The 26,259-nt window shown below is 43.5% G+C and overlaps 1 protein-coding gene across 1 annotated transcript; it reads right to left on the bottom strand.

Moving 5' to 3' along the window:
• Nucleotides 1-3,803: 3,803 nt before the first annotated feature.
• On the bottom strand, nucleotides 3,804-25,336 carry LOC308299104 (SH3 domain-binding protein 2-like; the record flags this gene model as incomplete). The annotated part of the gene is made up of 15 exons (XM_080742828.1): nucleotides 3,804-3,953; nucleotides 4,797-4,856; nucleotides 5,362-5,434; nucleotides 6,972-7,027; nucleotides 8,629-8,737; nucleotides 11,692-12,076; nucleotides 13,053-13,253; nucleotides 13,849-14,133; nucleotides 14,790-14,882; nucleotides 15,613-15,698; nucleotides 18,742-18,809; nucleotides 19,915-20,032; nucleotides 21,994-22,096; nucleotides 24,350-24,489; nucleotides 25,221-25,336. The coding sequence occupies 15 exons, from the start codon at nucleotides 25,334-25,336 to the stop codon at nucleotides 3,804-3,806; spliced, it is 2,043 nt and encodes a 680-aa protein (XP_080598954.1).
• Between the last annotated feature and the right edge of the window lie 923 nt (nucleotides 25,337-26,259).

Raw genomic sequence — 26,259 nt, 5'->3', positions numbered from 1 at the left:
AGTACAAGTATTTACTTTTTAAATGACTCAAAAGTAAGAGTAAAAGTAGAGCATTTAAAAATGACTTTAATACAGGGGTCTTCAACGTTTTCAGGCCAAGGACTCCTAAGTTGAGAGAGAGATGAAGCAGGGACCCCCACAACCTTTTCATAGATTCCAGTTTCATTGCTTGACAGCACAATCATCAGTGTATTTTGGATTCATGTCAGTTTGTGTTTTCAGATATTTAACCACTTGAACCGTCGATACTTAATAAACTTGACCTTTCACTCTGTACTTATAGTCTGCTCTTTTTCCCCTCTACACCATACCTTTTTGTCAAAAATAACTGATCTACAAGCTAAAGTTCTCATAATATGGACACTAGGGTTCAAGTGGTCAATATAAAAAAGGAGAAAAAAAAGTTTCTATTACACAAAGATTTGTAGGACCCCCTTGTAGTAACTCTGAGGACCCCCTAGGGGTCCCGGACCCCCTGTTGAAGACCCCTGCTTTAAAAGTACAGATCCTCAAAAAAACTACTCTTGAGTAAATACTCAAGTACTTTTACACAAGTATTATCCACCTATATTGTATACGCATTAATAATAAACATTGTTCAATATATCGTGAGTTACCTGACTGAAATGTCGTTGATATTGATAAAAACTCAACTTTGACAGTGCACCAATCCTTTAAACTGTTTATTCATCATTCAACCTTAAATCTCCAAATCTCCATGTCAAACAACATAAGGAACAAAATAAGAAATCAATTATTTATGTAGCAACATCACAAACAGTTTTTAAAAGTCACTTAAAAAAACAAATTAAGTTAACATTACAAACTTACATTACAAACTCTGAAGTAAATTACTAGTTTGGCACAGTCTGACATGCTCTCTTCATGTTGAATGAGTCCATTATAGGAGATTTGTCAACATGTACTTTTAAAGAAATGTATTGCTTGAAGTTTGCATGTGCTGGAGCTTACATGTTCTCCCCGTGTCCCCTAGGGTAGGTACCCTCACAAAAACATGCAGTAATCCTGGTCTCTATACTGCCTCCCCCTGACCAGCAGGCGACTTGTTGGAACGTGTTCCTTCCACGCGCTGTGTCCTTCCGGGGACACTCCCTGTCAGGTGATAAGAAGCGGCCTGCTCACTCCTCATGCATTGAAGGAAACATGTTCAGTTAGAGGCCCTCTCCAGGTTGGCAGAGGGCAAGCAGCGCCCCGAATTACAGCTTAGGCAATTGGCACTGGGTGAAAAATGGTTTAAAAAAACAAATGATTGAAGTCGTCATGACGGAGTTCTATGAAGGCAGCGCTTGAGATGTTGAGAAAACATTCAGAGATGTTTGGTTTTGGAACTCATGAAAGTTCATTGCTGAGCTTTCTGTCAGTGTCAGTGGTCCAATTCAGTGGTTCCCCCCAGTTCAAATATGATTATTTTTGGGGGGCTCATGGCCCGAAGTTACGAACTACTGGTCTAATTCAACACCATGAAGTGAACACTGCCATCCACTTGAATTCTTGATTTTAGTGTTCAGTGTAAATGGCCATTTAACTCCACATCTTTAACCAACATCTAAACCAGTGTTTCTCAACCTTTTTTTCTGCATGGGCACACTTTTCATGTCCCAAGAATCCATGGGCACACCAACATAATACGGGGGTACTGTAAATATTGTCACTGTCGGGAAGAAACCTTGTATTTCCAAGTTTCAAATTTGTACGTTTCTCAAAGTAAAGCCCTGCTTCATCATACAAGGCTGTCGCACAACAGTAGTGAAAACAGCAGATCTACGAGCACACAACGCCTCGCACCGCGAGGCGTTGTGTGCTTGTAGATCTGCTGTTTTCACTAGTTTAAATCATTTTTAAAATGATAAATACAATACTGGCTTTCAAGCAGTTTCAAGGGGCACACTTGACCCTTCTCAGGGGCACACCAAAGGTCCCCAGGCACAGTGGTTGAGAAAGACTGATCTAAACAACTGGTTCTCAATGTAGGGTCCGAAGCCCCCCAAGGGGTCTTTGAGAGCTGAATGATTGATAGTTAGGAACCCGATAGACCCTCACAGGCTTGAACTCTGAGCGTGTTCAAATGGCACCAACTTAGTTCCATGTGTACACTCTCAAGAGTTAAATTCAGAAGATGTTATTCTATTTATCATATGGGACAAGAGTCCATGTGAGGCAGTGGTTCTCAAACCTTTTCATGTCAAGGACCCCCAAACTGACACTTTCTAGCCCGCGGACCCCCATTTGAAGAGATATGCCAGGGACCCCCATAAGAGAACATTTTACAGCTCTAGTAGCAGTGATTTTAAACCATTTTAATTACAAGGACCCCCAGAATGACATGCATTAGTCTACGGACCACCATTTAGTGGCATTTATATCTATGAGACCCCAATTCTTTAAGTAAAAGCAATGTCAATGTAACTCAACTCGAGTGTACAAATGTAACCAATGGACCTGTAGGGTCCCTGAGTTACATACCCTTAAGGGTCCATGTTGTTCTGGAACCTGGAACTCCCTCAAGGACCCATGGGGGTCCCCGGACCCCACTTGGAGAATCAGTGGCCTAATGCATATCAAACTGGGCATCATCATTTAGATTCTAAATTATGTTTCTGCATAGAAACTCATTATACACCAAGTAAAATGAAGAATTCTCATTCTCAACAGCACAACTTGGGATACTGGCATGATACAGTATCCTGTGTATTGGTAAATTACATTCCTCTATCAGTAAATGTTTCTTTGAGCTCTGTCAGTCACATATAGCATGTCCTTATTTAATCAGGTGCTTTCAAAGTGCTTCAGTCTTCAGTTTGGTCCATCCCACTAACACTCCATTCATTTTGCCGTCATTTGGCATCACAGCACCCCCCTGTGGTCAGACACCGCACAGCAAGTGACAAGCATGCATGGCAGTAAATGTCATAGTCATGAGTTTGATGTTACAGCGTCTACTGTATGTGTGGCCAACTACCGCACATGCACACTATGTCCTACTGAGAGATGGTTTCCACTTCTTTCCGTTTTTTTACTGAGCGACACTTGTCAAAAGGTCAGTATGAACTAAATGGTAAATTGTGCATTTATATAGCACCTTTATCCAAGGCACTTTACATAGATTGTGCATTACATTCACCCACACACACACACACACACACACACACACACACACACACACACACACACACACACACACACACACACACACACACACACACACACACACACACACACACACACACACACCGATGGCAGAGGAAACCATGCAAGGCACCAACCTGCTCACCGGGAGCAACTAGGGGTTCAGAGTCTTGCTCAACGACTCTTCGACACTAGCTCTGGGGGAGCACAGAGTTCAAACTGGGAACCCTTCTGGAACCCTCCATGTTCTAAAGACGGTTTCTCTACCCCTGAGCCACTGCCGCCCCTAAAGCAAAAACTAAAGTGTTTACAATGCTTTATGGCTTGCCTTGTTCACAAGAGGAATGTGTTCATCATAGATTCAATGCTGGTTCCTTCTCTCTGTCTTCGAAGTGCAAATGTACAAAAATACAAAAAAGCGAGAAGCTTAGTTTGTTCAGTTTTTTTCCTTCACAAAAACAATCTTCCGGTTACTGGCCGAGTGATCCGTGACAGGATGGAGAATGTTCATAGCCGCACAGCAAAATCCTTAATGTATCCATTTATTTGATCCCTTTGTAACTTTGAGAGCCTACGACGGGTCCATTTGGTTACATGTGTACACTCTCAGAGTTAAATGGACACCCAGGATTGTGCGGTGCAGGGTTCTGGGGGGGTCACCTAGGCTTCATATAAGGTTGTGTGTATCCAAAAGGCTGCTGTAAACAGAGGGATCCGTGGTTGGGCAGAGGGTGGCTGTAGTAGTGTTCAACCAGCGCGTCCAGATTTGGGAACCTGAAGTCACCGTCCAGAAACACCTCCTCCTCCTGTAACGACACCACAAACACACGGTCGTCATTCAAACTATGAACACGGTTGATTTCGTCGACTAAAACTCTGACGAAAAATCTGTGTCAACTGTGTTTATTAAATTAAAACGAAATTAAAACTAAGCTGTGATGACTAAAAAACTAAGACATTTTATTCAAAAGACTATGACTAAAACTAAATCAAAATTTGCTGTCAAAAACAACACCTGCCCCTTTTACTCGTCTGTAAAAAGTGCCCCCTCCACACCACCAATGCAGTTTTTTACAATGGTGAAATAAATGCAAATGCCCCCTTTCAATGCCATACCTGAAGGCAGCAATCAAGAGAACTGCCTTGTCCAAACTCTCCTTAACGTGAATGCTTAGTTTCCTGTGTTATCAAGTACCGAAAATAGCCGACCACCAAGCTCTGCGGCGCGTTGTGAGCTTGGAGGTCTGCTATTTTCGATATTTTCACCAAAAGGCCCTTTAAGAAATTTCAGCCCCTGCCTCTAACATTCTCTGCACGTCCCTGCTGGTGCACATTATGCATTTACAGTTATTCATCACCTCTTGAACAATTTCCCCCCAATGAAGTGAATCCAGCCCATATTGATGTGATGAGATTTTCCTTTAAGCCCATATGTCTGGTACCTCATGCTGTTTACATTTCTGTCTAATGAAGTGTTAGGAAAGCAGAGAGGGACACGGTGTAGGGGACTCCAATGTGTTGTAGTACACCGAAGGTGCTGTGTGTGTGTGTGTGTGTGTGCGTGCGTGCGTGCGTGCGTGCGTGCGTGCGTGCGTGCGTGCGTGTGCGTGTGTGTGTGTAGATATATTGTAAGTAATTCTGTTTCTTACCTCCTGAAACATTCTGTAGTTTCTGGATTTTCCCAGACTCTCATCCCAGACAACTAACACCTGGTAAACACAGAGTGATAAAATAGGTTTTATTGATGTTGCATTACCGCTCAAACTTCATAACTATACCATGGATCTTCAAAAGGGGGTCCGGGACCCCTAGGGGTCCTCAGAGTTGCTACAGGAGGGGAGCAACTTAAGGTCTTTTTATTTTATTTTCACATGAACCCTAGCATCCCTATTCTGGTGGAACAGCAGCCGAAAATGGCAGATCTACAAGCTCAGATCAGCAATTTTTGGTGAAGAGGTTAGTAAACAGTGAAAAATGAGCAGACCAAGAACAGAGCCAACGGTCAAGTTTACAATGTATTGAGTGAATGAATATTTATCATGAATCTAACTGATATAGAAACGCCATCTATGAAATCTATGACATTGTTTAACACAATATCATTACAATAAATGTAGGTGAGGTGTCCCTGTTTCATCTATCTCCAAGCTAAGGGGTCTTTGGCCTGGAAAACATTGAGGACCCCTGCTCTAATAGAGTAGAGCAGAATATTACCTTGGGTGTTCTAGTGCCTTTCCTGATGCCATACAAGCCGTCCCGTGGAGAATTGGGACACTTAAGGAACAACCTGCAGAGGACATCATCATACAGTTACATACTCAGCTATTGTACAGTGGTGGGAAAAGTACTCACATTCAACTTAAAGGCCCGCTGACACGCCCCGAAATTATAATAGTATGATACAGTAGGTCACGTGGTCTCTCTGAAAACAGTCTGAAATAGTCTGAAACTCATGTCACAGTGTACTCTGCCCACAGTGTACTCTGTTGGGGACAACAACAGCTACAGTAAGTAGTAACAGTCAATTAATTTGATTGGCTTATAATTGCGCATTCCCACAATGACATCATAAAAATATTAACTCATATTTTAAGATGACTTTTTAAAGTGACAGTATCCCTTTAGGTGACAACCAGTAAGACTCCCTAATCGGGAGATAAGCGACCGTTGGTCGCTTATCTCCACAAATATCACAACCTCCACCTCTCACGTCATACGGGCAGCCATAGTTACACCTGGAATGTTGAATCTCCATATATGGAGATAACCTACGCATCACACAAAGTCTGACCTCACCAGCCCATACTTGGGCATGGACGACTTATATCTCCATATACGGAGATGGCCATATATGGAGATACGATGACATCACAGAGTCCACAGCTGATGATGTGGCGTGATGTCATACAATACACAAACAAGCCCTATATAAAGGGGCAATTCTCACCAGGGAAGAGAGCATTCCTCGACTCAGACCTTATCGCCAGGATCAGGAATGCTCTCTTCCCTGGTGAGAATTGCCCCTTTATATAGGGCTTGTTTGTGTATTGTATGACATCACGCCACATCATCAGCTGTGGACTCTGTGATGTCATCGTATCTCCATATATGGCCATCTCCGTATATGGAGATATAAGTCGTCCATGCCCAAGTATGGGCTGGTGAGGTCAGACTTTGTGTGATGCGTAGGTTATCTCCATATATGGAGATTCAACATTCCAGGTGTAACTATGGCTCCTCTCCATATACGGAGATGGCCATATATGGAGATACGATGACATCACAGAGTCAACAGGGATGTGTTGGTTATCTCCATATCTGGAGATTCAACCTTCAACGATTTTGACATCTTGTTACTAATCTGTCGGTAGATAATGCCGGTCTTATATAAGGGTCATTTGTGTACGGTGTGATGTCATACTGATGTCAGCAGTGTGATGTCATACTGATGCGGAGATATGAGCAGGGCAAAGGTGTGACGTGTGACGTGTGACCGACCGACCGACCGACCGACCGACGGACGGCCGGTGGAGGTTTTGATACTAAACTGCGACCTACAAAAATATTAAAAAAATATTTTGAAAATGGCAAGCTCACAATGCGTCGATCGGCTATTTTCAAATGGCCAAAATGTATACAGAGCTATGTATGTTTTGTAATAATAATCAAAATCTGCAAAGTAACTAGTAACTAAAGCGCTCAAATAAATGTAGTGGAGTAAAAGTACAACATTTAGTTACTTTACACCGCTGCTATTGTAAATTATATCCTGGGTCTAGGTCGTTGTCAAGAGACTATTGTAAACAAATGAAATAAAGTGTTACCTTTCAACATCGCCAGTGTCAGTTGTGTCGATGAACACAGATTCTGGTAGGTGAACCTGCCGATAAAATAATAATAAATGAAATAACATAATAAATGAATAACATACACACACACACACACACGTTTGCATTTTGTATAGCACAATGCATGATGGTATACAGTACAGTAGGGTCTGTACTCAACGTTTAAAGAAGTTTTGTGTGTTAAGTCCACTGTATAGCGTATAATTATTAATTATCACTATACAATCAGATAACGCTACAAATGGCATACTCACTATATGGAGATCCCTAACAGAATCCCTTTTATGCCCATATATGGAGATCCCTAACGGAATCCCTTTTATGCCCATATATGGAGATCCCTAACAGAATCCCTTTTATGCCCATATATGGAGATCCCTAACAGAATCCCTTTTATGCCCAGTTGGTTGCTAGGGTAAAAAAACATGGTTGCTATGGTAAACAGTTGGTTGCTAGGGTAAACAGTTGGTTGCTAAGTTACAGAGGGAGGGGGGGGAGGGAGGGGGGAGAGGAGCTGAGCAGAGTAGAGTATCGAATTACAACAGAGGGGTGTGGGTGTGTGTGTGTGCGCGTGCGTGCGTGCGTGTGTGTGTGTGTGTGTGTGCGCAAGCATTTTTTTTTCCAAAAACATTTTTTTTTCAAAAAAAAATTTTTTCAAAAAAATTTTTTTTTTCAAAAAATTGTTTTTTTCAAAAAAAAAATCTTTTCTCAAAAAATTTTTTTTTCTCAAAAAGACTTTTGCGGCCCAAAGGGCCGCAAACTTCTAGTGGAGTTATATGTTGTTCGTGTCCAAATATGGGGCTTGTGAGGTCTCCATATATGGAGATATGATGACATCACACAGTCCTCAGCCGATGATGTGGCGTGATGTCATACAATACACAAACAAACCCTACAGTATAAAGGGCCAATTCTTGCCAGGAAAGAAGCATTTCTTCGACTCAGACCTTATCGCCAGGGTTTGCTTATGTCCTGGCGATAAGGTCTGAGTCGAGGAATGCTCTCTTCCCTGGCGAGAATTGCCCCTTTATATAGGGCTTGTTTGTGTATTGTATGACATCACGCCACATCATCAGCTGTGGACTCTGTGATGTCAGAGTGATATCAGCTGTGGACTCTGTGATGTCAGAGTGATGCGGAGATATGAGCAGGGCAAAAGTGTGACGTCACACGTGTCACGTCACACGTGTGACTCAGGGACGGACGGCCGGTGGAGGTTTTGATACTAAACTGCGACCTTACGGTCGCAATAAATGAATAACATACACACACACACACACACGTTTGCATTTTGTATAGCACAATGCATGATGGTATACAGTACAGTAGGGTCTGTACTCAACGTTTAAAGAAGTTTTGTGTGTTAAGTCCACTGTATAGCGTATAATTATTAATTATCACTATACAATCAGATAACGCTACAAATGGCATACTCACTATATAGTGGACACTATTGGACAAAACCCACATAGTCAAATCCTCAATGTTCATTTAATGCTGAGAGTTGTCGACAGATCCAACTCGGAAACATTTCTAAACTCTCATAGTTACAAGTGGATACATGAACACTGAGGAGTTTAGAGCACACAAACACCAGTATCAGTGACCTCAACATTAGAGCAGTGTTACCTACATTTTCATAGTCATCATCGGAGTCTTCCTCCCCGCTGAGTTTGGATTTGGGTTTCAACTTGTTCTCGTCCCCCAGCGTGCGGAAGCTCTGTCCCTCAGGGGATGCTCTTCTGAAGAAAACACATGCTTTAATATAGTTATCTGTGTACGGTAATAATTAGTATTTAATGCTGAGAGTTGACAAATGTAATATTTACGTATATTATGGTATGTGCTGTATTGTATGTGGTGCATACCACATACGGGACGTGGTATATGCGATCATGGTATGTGATCAGCTATTCGGAAATAGCAGATCTACAAGATTTGCTATTTTCAACCCATTTTGAAAACATTTACTATTTCGAATGGAAAAAAAGTGAAATGGGACATTCTGCACAATGGGTCAGGCACATGCACTCATAGACATCAAAGGGGGCTTGAGCCCCTGTCCTTTTACCCGTCTGTTAAAAGTGCCCTCTCCAGACCATGAATGCAGTTTTTACTATTTCCATGCCATACCTGAAGGCAGCATTCAAAAGAAATTTCTTTTCTCGCATTAATGTTGAAAGAAATCTATGTGGAAATCCATGGCGTATGCTGCATCTCCAGAAGCTTGATAATTATTATTTGATTATTAGCCGATCTACTAGCACACAGCTCCATGCGGTTCAAGAGTCATAAGCCAAAACATGAATCGGCCTGTTATAACGCCACCATGAAGCTGATTTTGAAAAAATATAGTGTAGCATATGTGGGAATGTGTGTGTAAAGTTTCACGGCAAACGGCTAATATTAAATGCACAATTAACTGCTAATGAATGCATAATAAACTGTTTTAAGATTAAAGCAACACAATGACAAGGGTTGAACATAACATAATAGCCAACTTAGTATAGCTGAATTAATGTTTGTTTTTTTGTAAATATAATTTAGAGTAGCCAATCATTTTTACCCACTTTTTCTCCCCAATTATGCTAATCGATTCCTCCCCACACACATTTCTGTGTTGTCACTGCTGTTTTATCCTGCTAGTCTCGCGAGGCCAGACTGTTGCCTCCGCGATTTGGGCAAATGCTCCCGGCATACAGTCTGGCAAACGGAAATAGAAACGATGCGTGCGAGATAAAGCGGATGTGACGCAACCGCTCCCTTGGTGCAGTAGCAATAACATGTCCTACTGGAAGTGTTAAGTCTCCTTTCAATATTTCTCGGGGCGTTATTTCGTCTTTCTCTGGTGTTATTGGTGTTACCTCCATGATGTTTTCAAACTTTTTCTTAAACTATACACCCAGAACAAGAAAGTCGAATGACTTTGTCTGAGCTATTGTATTTCAATGGGACTACATTTCAGTGCAGCAGTGACTACTTCCGATACTCGACGTTCGGGAGCTGCCGTTCCAGACTCTATATAGCATTCGGAGATTGTGGAATAGTTGTCTGGCTACGCGAGACTACATCCTACTGGCTCACCTGCCAGTGAGGAGCCCCCACCAGGAGGACGTAGAGCCCAGATTATAAACTGTAAAATGTAAAAGCCCTTATACATGTCTTGTAATCTATCAATAAATATGTTTAAGTTAACTCGACATTGATATCCTGAGTTAACTTTTATTGATGATTGCTTTTTCACAGTTAAATCAGGGGAGAGCGCGAACGCAGTCCCCCACTACCACAAATTATGCAGTCGAGATTCCCACATTTGGGGAATTCGCAAGTATATCAGCTCAGCCGGAGTGCAATGGCCAAGCCTCAACCTGGGTGAACCACCTTCATGATCATGGTGTCTCCCCTGCCAGGTAAGTATGAGTTGTACATGAAAACATGGAGGAAATGACTGACACTCATAGCAGTTACACTGACGTTTATAGTCACTACAACGTGTTATACTCACCCACACAACACACTACTATATAAACGTACATATATTATTGTAACACAGTTGATGCTAGTTTGGAAGAAATAAGCAACAGTTTGACTAGTATACTTAGTTTTTATTAGAATCCTGTACCCATCATGCATTGTGGTATCAGCATGGGCAGAGGCATGGTGGAAGAAGCCATTGTGTGAGTCAGGATTGACACCCCTCCCCCCTCCTGTCTCAAGACACTGCAAGAGGGGGAGGGGTGTAACTGAGACTTTAGCTCACCATTTCCCAAACAGTTGGTCAGAACCCATGTGTGGGTCGCAGACAGATTTTTATTGGTGTTTTTTTTTTATCCTACATTTAGTTTTTTTTAATTATCATTCAAAAATATTTCAAAAAACATTCCCAAAAAAGCTATTTTTTAGTTCAAAACAAAATTCATGAAGAAATCAAAGAATTTCCATAAATGTTTTAGATGTGGTGACTTGTGAAGTTGTAGATTTGCTGTTTTCACTAGTTTGGGTCCCGGGCAAACATCTATAATTTCTCTTTTGGGTCTCAAGCTAAAAAGTTTGGGAACCACTGCTTTAGGGCTCGAACACGCTGTACGATATTGGAGTGTCGGGGAGTCATCAGATCGTCCAAGAGTGTCTTTCTTGAAATCGGCTGTCATAATATCGTTGTGGTTTTCACACTATAAGATTGATCGGCGACGAGGGATCACACACACTGCAAGATACATCACCAGGATGTGACCTAGACCAGAGACATAGCCAACATTTGTTTTATTCTAATGTCCAACGAAAACGTGAAAGGCTCCCATGGCCGTGATACGTGTGTGCAACGAGGCAGGACGCAAATGATTTTCATTCTGTTTCTCTCGCACGCACGCACGTGCTAGATATCTAGAAACGCTCGGGAAGGCATCGCCGAGTTCTATAATCGCGGCCAGATCTTCTCTCAGTGCCTATCACACACAACAAGCTAAAATGATTTGTGTGGATCAGATTTGGATTTATTTTGCAGTAATGTTTGTTGACATACAGTAATTCTATAATCATAGATTGAATATTTTTGTTTTTAATCAGCCCAAATCCAAATCTTATCTAGCTTAAACATTTTGAACTCCCAGCTCTCTCTCTCTCTCTCTCTCTCTCTCTCTCTCTGTTTGTTTGTATGTATGTGTATGTTGACTACTTGTAAGTGACACCAACTTACTGTAGGCTGGTGGTGCTGCCTCCATAGCTGGGCTTGGCCGCTGGCACTGGAGGTTTGGACGTTGGCGGGGGAGGCTTGGGGCCCAGCGGTTTACCGACCCCGCCCGGTTTGTGATGCGGGACGAAGGGCGGCGTCATGGGAAGGTGAAACGGCGGCGGCAGGTGAGGAGACACAGGGGGGTGGGACGGGGGAGGCGGGTGAGGAGAGACGGGCGGCTGGAAGCGTGGCGGGGGCTCCATCCCCCCACTGGACAACCTGGGGGCACCAAATCCCGGGTTGAACCCCGCGAAGTGAGGCGGCGGCGGGAGCCGCGGGCCCGGCTTGGCGCCCGGACCGCCCACCGCACCGGGACGAACGTTGGCCGAAAGGTGACTCCCCACTACTCCTGCAACGGTTGAATGGGTTCAGGGTTAGTATAGTTAACACACAAACTAACAACAACAAAATAACTTTACCACACAACACAGTAACTAACTGAAACTGCATTGGGTTTACAAAAGAACTATAAAACGAATTAAAATCATAGTTTAGTTTTAGCCTTTGTCACAAATCTTCAAAAACAGCTAAAATTATATGATAAAATGGCAGATCTACATGCTCAAAATGTTTTGCTATTTTGCGTTGACGAGTAAGAGTAATAGGCCAAAGCGTGAATCGGCTTGTTAAGCCTCTATCAGAGTCCAGGGTGTAGAGCTATCCACCGCAAACTTTAGGTGGAATGCTTTCCACCTCAAGTCAGAAAATAAGTGGAGGCCATCATAGTCAGTCATGGTGAAGTCCTATTCACCATGACTGACTGGTCCAGGTCGACCAATCAGTGAACGGGGTGAAGAGCCTATCTGTCTGATAGTAAAAATCACACCCGTGTGAACTGAGCGGTGGTCGTGGGGGGGGGGGGGGGGGGGGTGAGGGGTGCCTGTGGGTGTGTGTGTGTGTGTGTGTCTGGCCTGGCCTGAACAACAGCGCCCCTCCCTTAACATGTGTGGTGAAAAAAGGTACTTCAGGCTACATACAGACACGCACACACGCATACACACACGGCCACGTATAGGAGACGGTGTAACCACCGCTCAAAAACAGAGAGATGTGTCGGGACTCGCGGTGGAAAGCTCTTCACTGCGAGGAATGACGTAACGTTGTAGTTTTATGACTCAAAAAGACTACACCGCGGTGGATAGCTCTTATCTGCGGTACCGACTCTGATAGGGGCTTTAAACCACCACTAGTCCTTGTGCTTTCGAACGTATTATTAAGCAGCGCGGCCGTGCTGTGAGCTTGTATATCTGCTATTTTTCAATAGTAAAAGCTTAAAATAATCCTAGGCCTGAAAGGCATTAAAAAAAATCCAAAACAATAATAACCTTGGTTGTGGGTGGACTGTGCGCTGATAGTCAGCCGGCTCTCCACCTGCTTGCAGAAGGGCAGCGTGGCGGGCACGGGCACCGCGGCCGACGGAGGGGGGCCCCGCCCCCCCCTGTCCTGCAGAGACACCCCCATCCTGCCAATGCGCTTGCTGTTGTTGGGGGGCGGCGGGGGGGGAGGCGTCGGGCCGCCGGGCAGGGCTGTGACGATGAGGACATTTTACATGACGATTAGTTGTCACTCAAATAATTGCAATTAACGATTTAAAGAAGAACTTTGTTCATATGTTAGATAGTCATTAGAGAAAAGAAAAGATGAGTGTTAAAATGTTTTCATTTACTTCTTTCTATCGTTTTAAGGATTTTAAGGATTTTGATTTGAATGCATGCCCCCAGGTGGCATGCAAGTGGCTAAATATGTCTTTTTAGACCTAATAAGCCCATTCCCAAGATGCACCGCAGTCTTTCATGGGCAGATGTGACTTATGGGGCTGGTGTAAATAGTAACAAAGAAATTGTCAGCTTATTGTGTCCAAAGAGACATATTTAGCCACTTGTACGCATGCCCCCAACCACTGAAATCAAAATACTAAAATCGTAAAATACTAAAATCGAGGAAATAGCCGATCTCCAAGCTCACAACGCGTCGCGATGCGACGCGTTGTGAGCTTGTAGATCGGCTATTTCCACTATTTTCGAAAATGTTTGAAAACATATGAACATGTTTCAACTATGGAAACGATCATGATGATTATGACAAAATAATTGCGATCATGTCAAACAATTGCGATCAGGCCGTTGAGCGACGCCGGCGGCGGCGGCTTCAGCTGCAGGGGAGGGAGAGGCGGGGGCAGGCCCTTCGGGAGGCAGGGGGGAGGGGGGAAGGCGGGGTGAGGGGGTTTCTTGGTGGGCCCCAGGGGGCCGGGGGAGAGGGCGGGGGTCCGGTGGTTGTTGTTAGGCAGGGGGGGAGGCGGCGGCTTGTGGAGGGACAGGCTGGAGGAGGAGGAGTCCGGCGTCCGGTGCTGCGGGAGGGAGGGCACCGGGGGAGGGTGGTACGACGGAGGAGGGGCCACGGGTTTACCTGGTGGCGAGGGGAGGATACATGTAAACTGTAAATGGTGCATTTATATAGTGCCTTATCCAAGGCGCTTTACAGAGATTGAGTGACCGCACTGAATACAAAACACTGATGCTGACCTTCAAAGCAGCCAAAGGTACGGCTCCTCCATACCTCCAAAACCTGATCAACCCCTACAACCCCACCCGTTCACTCAGATCAGCCAACACAGGGATGCTGACAGAACCCTCGCTAAAAGCCAGAGGACAAAAATCCACTCGTCCTAGACAATTTGCCCTCCTAGCCCCCAAACTGTGTAGCAGGTTTCTGAAAAACCTATGTTTCTATGTCAGTGGTGCTCAAACTTTTTCATGTGAAAGACCCCCAACATGATATGTCTTTGGCCACGGACCCCCATCTCAAAATATTTAGTTCCAGGCACCCCCAGGAGCAAAATTTGAGTTACAAATGTTCGCTTTAAAAATACATATATTCAAAGATTTGCACAAATCTTCATGACTTTTCAAAAAATAGCAGATCTACAAGCTTGCAGCACGGCACACGGTGCTGCACAGTGAGCTTGTATATCTGCTATTTTTCAATAGCTAACATTTAATGGGTTAATGAGAGAGTGTGTGTGTGTGTGTGTGTGTGTGTGTGTGTGTGTGTGTGCGTTGTACCTGTGGATGAGGGTGAATAGTCTGTGTCAGGTGAATAGTCTGCGTCAGGTTTTAGGTAGTCTTCCTCTTCATCATCCTCATCATCAACGTAATCTGTAAGCAAAGAGACCATGCATAATATACTATACAAGCTACTAATATTGACTGACAGAATTAAAGCAGGTCATGATTGGAAATGTAACAGCTGAAATCAGTAATATATCAGTATTCCGGTATTAACCTGCGGGCCGCATTAAGTGAAGGTGGGGGCCACATGTGGCCCCCGGGCCACCACATGTGGCCCCCGGGCCGCCAGTTGCATGCCAGTTGTATGAAATAGACGATCCTCAAGCTCGCCATGTGATGCATTGTGAGCTTGCAGCTTGTGAAATGGGACATTCTGCATAATGACTTTCTACTTTTGGTACTTTATGTATATTTTGATGCCAATACTTTTCTACTTTTCCTCAAGTAAATTTTGATTACTGGACATGTACTTGTCCAACAGAATATTTCTACATTGCTGTATTGATTTTATGTAAAGACATGCAGAACTTTTCCCACCACTGGAACCCAGATGGTACTGTATTAAAAAGTCCTTAAATTGTCACTTTATAAATGTGCATATACCCTCTTATACACTTAAACTTTATGTTGGTTTGTTTACTGTTGAGTGAGAAAACAATGTTGCACATTAAGTTAATCGTCTGGGACCCACCAAAATAATTTAGGGGGTCCCAACCCACAGGTTGAGAACCACTGCCCTACTGTGTGTGTGTGTGTGTGTGTGTGTGCGCGTGTGCATGCATGAGTGCGTGTGTGTGCGTGTGTTAGCAGATCTTACCATCTGATGCGTTATCAACAGATTGTTTAATATCCATCGGCCTCTCGATGGAGCCATAGAAACTGTCCGCGTCGGAGTCTGAATCACTGTAACAACAGGAGGAGACATCATTAGGAAACCCCATGCACGCACGCACGCAAACACACACACACACACACACACACACACACACACACACACACACACACACACACACACACACACACACACACTGGGAATGATATTTATTTTATACTGTTTCATGTAGTGTAGTTTTTTTTAGGTTGAATTCTTGGATTCAGATTCTCTGTTTTTAATGCTAGCCGGTATCCACTCTACATCACCAATGGAAGCTACACTGTTGAGGGAGGAAAACACATAAATACTGTGAATCCTTGAATTGTGTTTGTATGCATTATGCATCCATGCCTGGGTTCTGACACCAGGGGGCAGCGTTTGCCAATACACTCTGACTACCTTACATGAATGCATCTGGCCTGTGCATGCTCCCTCACAGTCAAGTAAACATTTCTATGCTAGGGTCCCTCATACTTAAAGCTATACTGTGTAAGTTGCTCAACTAGTGGTCAGTAGCGTCCGCGTCTTTCGGCCGTTTTTCGCCGCGGACCGGGCCTCACACCCCCGCGTCACCCCCGCGTCTGCCTCCACCTCGCCGAGATCTATCTTTGGTGCGTTCAGGCATTCCGGAGAAACGGAGTGTTTCACCCGAGTATAGATAGAGACACACGGGCGCCTACAAATATGGCCGCCCTATTGTGATAGCTAGCGACCCCACTTCAAGATGCGCTGTGATTGGCCGGCAGTGTATAACCCTCGCTGTGATTGGCCGGTAGTGTATGATGACGTCATTTTGCCGGGAAATCCCGCCCCTGTCACTGCTAGAAGAAAATATATAAAGAGAAGGCTTCAGAAGCTGAAAATAACGGAGTGGGTGTTCTAAAACTTTAGCGATTTAAGAGTTAGGACAATTTTAAGATTTGTTTTATAAAAAAAGTTACATGGTACAACTTTAAGTTAAACCCCATGTTGTTGACCGGAGTCCCTCAGGGCTCTATACCAGTGTGCTTTCGGTTTTCTGTCATTGTGTGGAAGGCATTTGCTGAAAATAGCTGATCGACAAGCACACAACGCGCCCCAGCACGACGTGCTGTGAGCTTAAGCTTGTTGATCTGCAATTTTCCTGCGAAAGCTGGGGTTTTAAGTGGTTGAGCATATTCATAAGATGCCTTGTCGCTAATCCAAGCATGTCTGCAATGCATGCATGGCTGACAGATACACAGTAAAATCCTGAATGTCAATTTAACCCTGGAGTGTAAAAATGTAACCAAATGGACTGGTGCAGGTCCATGTGGTTCCATTTGTACACATTATCTAGTTATAAATGGATACATGAACACTCAGGATTTTACTACATACGCATCACTGTAAGCCAGTGAATTCAGACTTATCTCAGGAAGATTCAAATAAAGAAATATAAAAGGAGATGAAGCAGGAATCATGCGGCAATAATGTATAATGTTTCGTGTTTTGAAGCCAAAAGTGCCATGTCCCTCTAATTAGCCCTATTCACGGCCCGCCCACCTACTTCCGTTTCTCAGTTTTCCCCGGGTGCTGACTTCAATTTAGAAGGGGAAACTATACTGGACTTAAAGCCAACAAATCGTTATTTCTAACGGTAAAGTAAATTATAGTGCTTTGTGCCGTTTACTATCTTGTGTTCTTGATCATGCTAGCCGTATTTTATACTTTACTATTCGGAAATTGCATTAAATTTGCGATTCCTGTGCTAACTCTATAGGCTATAGTTGGATTTACCCCTTCAAAACGGGACTTCAGCACCCGGGGGATGCTGAGTGGGCAGGTCGTGAATAGGGCTAATACTTTATGAGGCTGGCTGAAGCAACATAATAGAGGCAGCAACAATGTACTGTATAAATGTGGTTATTGCTAGTTATTTCTGTGCTTATTGCACATTCTATAAATACAGACACTAAAGCTACTATAGAACTTCCTCAAGGGGGTTGAAATATCTTTATTATGTTTTATCTTAGCCTGTTTTATGTTGTGTCATTTCTTGTTGATAAGTCACTGACTTTAATGTGTTTTTATCCTTTTTCTTTCTGTGAGAAGCAAGTAACATTTTGTCTAATGTCTAATAAATCAAATCAAATATTAAATCTTGATCTTTATCATTGTTGTTGTTATTGTTGCTGTTGTATGTTGATGTTAGTAAAGTAGTGCAGACTTTAGCACATTTGCATGTCCGCGCTTGTATCTCTATGAGTATTGAGTGCTAGTGAAGTGCAAACCCTCTTTGTTCTTTGACAAAATCTTTGATCAAACTAAGACAAAGATGTTGCTATTGTGGATCGTTATCTAGTTACTAGATAACTAAGCTATAACTACCTTACTAGATTCTAGTAAGATACGGAATCTGTAACAGATCTCCCTCTATTTACCTATTAGCCACACCATCATTCCCTGTGGTGATGTCATGGCACCGTTACGCACGTTTAATTTATTCCTTGTTATTATGAAAATGGATGTTGAAAGTTCTGTATTATTGTCAAACAGACAGACAGACAGACAGACAGACAGAGAGACAGACAGAAAGACAGACAGACAGACAGACATTCAGAAAGATACAGGTCTACATCAGTGGTTCTCAACCTGTGGGTCGGGACCCCCAGCGGGGGTCCCCAAATTATTTTGGGGGGGGGGTCCCCAGATGATTAACTTAACATTGTTTTCTCACTCAACAGTAAACAAACCAACATGAAGCTTAAGTGTATAGAAGGTATCTGCACATTTCTAAAGTGACAATTTAAGGACTTTTTAATATCTCCAAATTGGCCAAATTGTCAAATATTAGAGGCAGAAATTGTGAAAATAGCAGATCTACATGCTCACAACGCTTCGCAATGCGAGGCGTTGTGAGCATGTAGATCTGCTATTTTCACAATAGAACCCTGTTATACAAAATGTAATGCCTCAACTCTTAGTGCACGTCAGGGTGGGGGGGTCCCCAGTTAAAATATGATTATTTGGGGGGTCTGAAAAGGTTGAGAACCACTGGTCTACATTGCCGTGCATTGTGTTGAATGCCGTGTAATGTTGTGTGTCTCTCACCTGGGGATGTGTGAATCTCTCCTGTCGTTGTAGTGATCGATCTCCCTCCTTAAGTATCGCATCCATTTCTGGAAGAATTGCAGACAATCAGTTGACGTTCTAACACAGAACACAGACTCGATATACAAATAGTTTATTTCGATACTCCTTGTTCAATAAGCAGCAGCAGATGGGTTTTATATGAGATACCTCAATGGTTTCCTGTGTAAATAAGCCAAGTGCTTTTCTAGGATCTCCTTTTAGTTGACCTTGTACCAGTGAACTGTACCGTCATAAAAATGTACCTTTCTTCTATGCAAACTTCTAATAAAGTCTTCAATCAATCAATCAAAGGTCTGTGCCTTGCTAAAGAGCACTTCGGCAGCACATACAGATATAACGATATACTGTGTATTGTGGTTCTCAACTTATGTGTCGGGACCCCCAGGGGGGATTTTTGGGGCCTGGGGGGTCCCCAACTCCCCAGATGATTACGGTAACTTAATGTGCAACATTGTTTTCTCACTCAACAGTAAACACACCAGCATAAAGTTGTATTCTAAATTAAGGACTTTTTATTACCTCTAACTAAAATGACAAATCAAAAATTGGCCACATTGTCAAATGTTAGAGGCAGAAATTGTGAAAATAGACAATCTACATGTATTGCCAATCTACATGCTCACAACGCCTCGCAACGCCTGCTAAATGCTTAAATTGTAAATTGTACATTGAGGCGTTGTGACTGCTTTCAGAAACACCCCCACTTAGAAACATCCCCATTCAGAAATACACCCACTGAGGTTAGGGTTAGGGTTGAGGGTTAGGTTAGTTGTCACCTCCAATGCCTCAACTCTTAGTGCTCGTCAGGGTGGGGGGTCCCCAGTTAAAATAAGATTATTTGGGGGGTCGCAGCCTGAAAAGGTTGAGAACCACTGCATGTACAGTACATACTAGTAAGACGCCTCAGGGTGTCATGCTGGCCAGTGATGTACAGTATATCGGACCAGTTACCCATATATGGAGACCCCTGCATGATAGTCAACAATGTTATGTCAAAACATGCCCATATATGGGCATTACCAAATATGGGATATTCCCAGATGTCCATACTATTGATGACAGGGATCTCCATATATGGGCATAAAACGTATGTTAATTAGTAAAGCCAAGCAGGGGTATCGTGCTGCTCACCCTCCTCTCGTCCTCGCTGGCTGCAGAGAAGAACCAGGTTCTGTGTTTCTTGCTGAAGTGAATGATCTTAAAGGGGAACACGTTGCTGGAGGTGGTCTCCTCCGCTGCTCTCATCACCCTGGGACACAACAACACACATCATGCATGCTGTGAGAAAACACATCACATTCACTCCATTCATTTCTCGCCATAGAGATTTCAAAAAATGTTTATATCAATTATTTTAAGCCTAGAATCAGCCATCCAAGATCCTGGTGAAAACTAAATATTTAACCAGTAAGACTCCCTAATCGGGAGATAAGCGACCGCCAGGTCACATACACAAACTTTAGAAGGCAATCATAGCCAATCAGGAGGACTCTTTCTTTTGCGGTTTTCTTTTCTTTTTTCCAACAGAATCAAATGTTTTATGGTCATGATTCACTAGCACCCTGGATGGCTTGATTCTAGATTTCAAGAGCGAGAAATCACAGTAAAAAACCCAAAGCATAATTCCTCCACGCCAGGAGAAAAACAGCATCTCAAAGTTTGATTGGATGCATTTTTTACACATGAGGCTATGACCCAGTGGCGAAATTAGACCTTATTCCCCATGGGTTTTCAGATCAAAGGGGCCCTGGGCTCAGGGGCCCAGGGACCAATGTGAGCGGGTCAGTCCGACGGCTAAGACCCACAATTGTCGGGTCTTGTCTAGCACAGATTGACAGCCATACACTACAATGATTCATTCAGAGTGGAAATCATAGGCTAACAATAACTGCTGTGAATAGCCTAATGAACAACTACATGGCAGAGTTCTGTGCATTCGTCTATATTATTTAATTTTAGACAATAGAAGGAGCCAACAAGCCAAAAGCAGAAGAATCAACCATGAGTGATTGGCATGACAAGCATTCTTATATTGCCAAAGCATTACATACAGTATGATACAAAATAAAATAATCTCTCCATCTCTCTCCCTTTCCATATCACTGCTTTAAAGTGACTCCTCTCTCTCTCTCTCTCTCTCTCTCACTCACACTCACACTCACACTCACACTCACACACACACACACACACACACTCCTTGTCTCCCTCTCTTTCATGTGCAGTGCCACTGTGCCACGCGCCCAGGCACCGACACCACGAATCAAACATACACGCGACAACCGAAGCACCGAAATGAAGTGCAAGCGCAAACACACGCGAACACTGGAACACCACCACCAACACAATCAAAACAAACACACGCAGGCACGCGGTCACGTTGTTACACAAAAAGACAGACAGCTTAATGGCCCATTGGCTGCACATCAGTGGATTACACTCATTACAGCAAGATAAATTCAGATAGACCTACCTTTGCTTTAGGTCCAGAGTCTCCTCCAAAAAGCAAAGCAAGCATCCACACCAACAAAATATACGATTTTGTGGTCTTTTCATTTGTTATTTTATATCCTTTGGACGTGCACCCAGTATCTTGACTTCCACGTTTTCTCCCGCGAACATGAGTGTTTGTTTCCCTTCCCCAGCTTTCACTTGTTGACAAGTTGGCTGACAAGTTTGAATAGCACATTACCGGATGTTTATGATTGGCGCTTCCTCACGATAATGCGAAAATAAAAGCTTTTGTACTTTTATGAGGGGGCCCACAGATTAGGAGAGTAGAGACTCCTAATATATCGGAAATGACAATAGCCTATGAATTTATTATATGTAGGACTATATAATATGGAGCGCATTGGGCGTCTATTGAAAACAAATTTTATTTTGACAATAGGGGGGGCCCTTGGGTTTATAAAACCCAAAAACCCGTCCAAATTACGCTTGTGCTATGACCACTTTTACATCTTATGAGCGGTCGGTTTCTTTTGCCCCCGACCTGCGCGCGTATTACTGGTTCTTATCAGTTTGACGTCTGGAAATGTATCTAGATTATGATCTCCTCAAATCAGAACGTTTCCCCATTTGCTTAAAATCCTTTACAAAATAAAACTACATGAACATTGACACAAAACATTACTACTCTTTACATGCGCAAAAGTATCATCAATATTGCCAAAACATTTGAATTGACTTGGAATAATATATGAGCCTGACCTGTTGTAGCCGTTGAGCGAGAACGCCCCCTGTGGTGAAGGCGAGGTACTGGTCTTGAAGTAGTACACACAGCCTTTGTGGATGATGGTGTACCGCAAGGGCCCTGCAATACAGACAAAAACACGTCTTTTAGGCCTGGAGTCTTCAATGTTTTTCAGAAAAATAGCAGATCTACAAGCTCACAACGCCTCGCTCTGCGAGGCGTTGTGAGCTTGTAGATCGTCTATTTTTGGCAAAGAGGTTTGGTGTAGAGGGGGAAATGAGCAGACTAGTGAAAGTGAAAGGTCAAGTTTATTAAGTATTGTCAGTTCAAGTGGTTACATATCTGAAAAAACACAAATTGACATGAATCCAAAATACACTGATGATTGTAATGTCAAACTATGAAACTATATGGAATCTATGAACAGGTTGTGGGGGTCCCTGCTTCATCTCTCTCTCAGCTAAGGGGTCCTTGGCCTGAAAACGTTGAAGATACCTGACATGATGTAACCTTTTCATAGATTTCATACTGGAGATAGCTTCAAAGACTTGTCTGACAGCACCATGATCAGTGTTGTGTTAATTTGTATTTTCAGATATTTAACCACGTAAACGTAAACCATCAATACTTGGTCAACCTGACCGCTCATTCAGTACTAAATCTTTTTTTTTCCCCCTCTACACGTTAACAGCTGGTCTACAAGCTTACAACGCCTCGCCGTGAGCTAGTAAAAATATAAAATATAATGTATTAAAAAAAATAAAAGACAATATTGCCCACCAGCATGGTAACTACACAACCTAAACCTTTACCAAAGTGTCCGAGCCATTTAAAGAGTAAAGAGTTATACTGGTGGAGTTGCTGTTAAGCCTAACCCTAACTTTCTCATGCTGTTGCAACAGAGGAAGGACATTGATGATTGAAAGCTGATTAAAATCACAGAGGAAGTGCCACTTGTGTCCAACAAGCTATTGTTGGCACAACCCTCTGTGCCTCTTCATATGGCTGTGTTCTGTGGGTCTTTTTCCTTTCTCGTTTATTTGACGAGGTTGAGTCCCTCGGAGATGGTTATCACGGGAGGGTAGGCCTGCCCGAGGAAGCAACAAGCAGGGGACTAAAACATAAAATACAATAGAAACCAAAACAGTGGTAATGTAGCTGCCCACCGCCACGGACTCAGGTGGTCCAAATCGTGGTGCATCCGGCTATGCGAACACTCTTCCCTGTGGTCGCGGTAGGGAAGCCGGTCGGGGAGGCTGATCATTGTTATCGCATGTAGTCCTACAGGCCCTGTCAGTAGGAAGCAGGTAGAGTAGGGGTTCTACGTCCTCCCGGTGGGGGCTCCTCACCGTTAGGCGAGTCAGTGGGAAACAACAGGCCGCACAGAAATACATGTACCAATCTGATGGGCCCATCATTAAACCACTTGAACCCCAAAAAATAGCCGATCGACAAGCTCACAACGTGTTGTGAGCTTTACTTCGGGAATTTTTGGCAGATATCTGGTGTAGATGGAATAAAAACGGTCCCAGTACCACTGATGGAATTAACTACAGTAAGTACATTTACTAAAGTACTGTACTATTTTGAGGTATTTATACTTGAGGTATTTGTACTTTACTTGAGTATTTCCAATTTCCAATACATCTCAGATCCAATCATTGTACTTTTACTCCACTACAGTTATTTTAAAATATTAGTTACTTTGAAGATTTTGGTTATCATTACAAAATATACATTAACCACTTCAGCCGTATATACATTTCGGCCATTTGAGCATAGCCAATCTGCAGATCTGCTATTTTCAAAATGTTTTTTATACATTTGAATACTTGAAATGGGACATTCTGCATTCTACTTTTGGTACTACAGTGTATATGTCATTTTGACACCAAAACCCTTTGCACTTTTATTCAAGTAAATGTAGAATTCCAGATTTGTGAGTACTTTTTCCATCACTGCCAAGTACAGAGCCAACTCCGGTCCAGTTTACGAGGTCTCAAGGGTCTAATGGCCTTATTGTAGTAGAGTCTGGGGTGGTAAGCAATCACCGCGGTGTAGTCTTTTAAAGTCAGAAAACTACAACATTACGTCATTCGCCACAGTGAAGGGCTATCACCGCGTACCATGACATCTCTCCTACGTTTTTACTTTCAGACATCTCCCCATCACCCTGTTCACCGATTGGTCGATCTTGACCAATCAGTGTGCGTCCTGGTTTCAGAGGCACAGAGGCGCGGTGATAGCGCATCACCGTGAGTCTGTGACTATGATGGCCTCCACTTGTTATCACATTTTTATAGATAGCTTATCACATTAAAGTTGAGGTGATAGCTCTTCACCTCGGACTATGATAAAGCCTTTAGTACTCACATTTCAAGAGGCTGAACTGGCTGCCTCCCTTCTTGTGGAGGTAGCCTGCGGTGGACACCCCTCCAGGCATGGTGAGAAGGTTCTGGGCGCCGATGGCTCGCATCGGCACGGGCCAGCTCACCTCCGCGGACGACATGCTTCTGTGGGGATCAAGAGGAGGGGGAAAAAGAGGAGGGGAGAGCATTTTTGATTGATTGACTTAATACTTTGCTAGTCAGAAATGCAAACAGCACGTGGTACAGACATTGAGGCCACAGATACTTTTATCTGTGGCAGCTATTTTTTTTTATCTGTATCTACCATCCACTTTGAATGGAAAAATATCTGGAGAAAGAGATTTTTTTTATCTGTTATCTGGCCCAGTGGGAATGGGCCTTAAAATGGACAACACAAAAAGGTTCTGGGGGCTTAAAGGTGGTTGCACACTGCTGCGTTTTTCGTTGCGAAATGCGTTTTTCAGGGCAAGGAGAGAGAGAGAGATAGAGAGAGCAAGGGACCGAGTGGTGCGCGAAACGGGCGGCAGTGTGCAAACGTGATTGACATAACGCGAGGTTGATTTTTTTATTTGCGTGCTCCGAAATTCACTCCGATATTCGGCCCGAAAAACGCAGCAGTGTGCAACCACCTTAAGACAGTGGTTCTCAACCTTTTCAGCCTGCGACCCCTGGCTTAAGAGATGGAGAGGAGAGGAGAGGAGAGGAGAGGAGAGGAGAGGAGAGGAGAGGAGGAGTTTCAAGGTCAAAGCCTCAACCCAACCCAAACCCACTGTTTCGCGTCATTGTCATTTATGCGGGGGGCAAAAAAGGACCCTTACAGGTCTGTAATTCTAACACCAACACTGAGGATTTGACAGCCAGCGCACCTACTGTACCTCCTTCTAGCGAAGCTCCTGCTGATTCTCTGCATGGCAGAGCTCTCCATCAGCATGTTAGCTGTGGACGCTAAACTGAAAGGCACGTGAGGGGCGGCCGTCTCAAACTTGGCCATGGAGTCAAGATATCCCAGTGAGAGCTATGGCGATATGATCAGAAAATACTCTGAAAAACTTCAGTGCATACTCGGGCACGACATCCTATATCTCCTACAGAGGGTTTTTGGACACGAGGGACATTTGCTAGAGTGTGGGGAATATGGTGACCTCAAGCACATGGCCTACAATAACTCAGACGGTTCACAAACAGTTCAAAAGCTCTTGGAGGTTATTCTGGCCAAGGGTGAAGCCTCTTGCAGCGAGTTCCTGTTTCTCCTACACGGATCAGATGCATTAAGAACATTTCCTGATCTGAGGAAAATGCCATGGTACGCGGCAGCAATGGTTTGGAAAGAAACAAACAGAAGAAGATTTTGTTTCGAGCCAGGCATGTCATACACACTGATTTTAAGAAAGAACAAGGTCATCCTGCAAGACATCCTGATGTCAGATGTGAGCCATGTACTCCATTGTGCTCAACAATCCCGCCTTCTTCACGAAAGGGAATGCTTGACGCTGAAGGACATGCGTTGCAGTTACAGAGCAGCTATAGAGATCGTGGACAAAATGATGTTCTTGGGTGAATCAACCTCCAAAGCTTTCCTGGATATGCTACGAGGGATGGATTTGATACAAGTATTTCCTGCTCTGTGTGCAGTGCCGTGGTACAATTCTCTTGGCTCCGCGAGAAACAACCAATAAAAAAATCCTACAAAGAGAAAGGCAAAAGATGTGTTGACAACCAAATCACTGGAGAACAACATAGAGCAAGAAAAAGAAAAAGAAAAAAGAAAACTAGCAAAGCATCTCCGCAGGCCTACGGTCCATTTGCAAGCATAAGCCTTGTGCCTGAAACCAAGAGGCGATTGTTGAGCCAAAGATGGAAACGCATATTTTGGCATAGTCTTGCATAGTTTGGCGCGAGCCGTGTTACCAGCTC

The sequence above is a fragment of the Nannobrachium achirus genome (assembly GCF_963921795.1).
Source record: "Nannobrachium achirus genome assembly, chromosome: 15".
NCBI classification, from domain to species: Eukaryota; Metazoa; Chordata; class Actinopteri; order Myctophiformes; family Myctophidae; genus Nannobrachium; species Nannobrachium achirus.
This window is presented reverse-complemented; position numbering and strand designations above follow the sequence as displayed.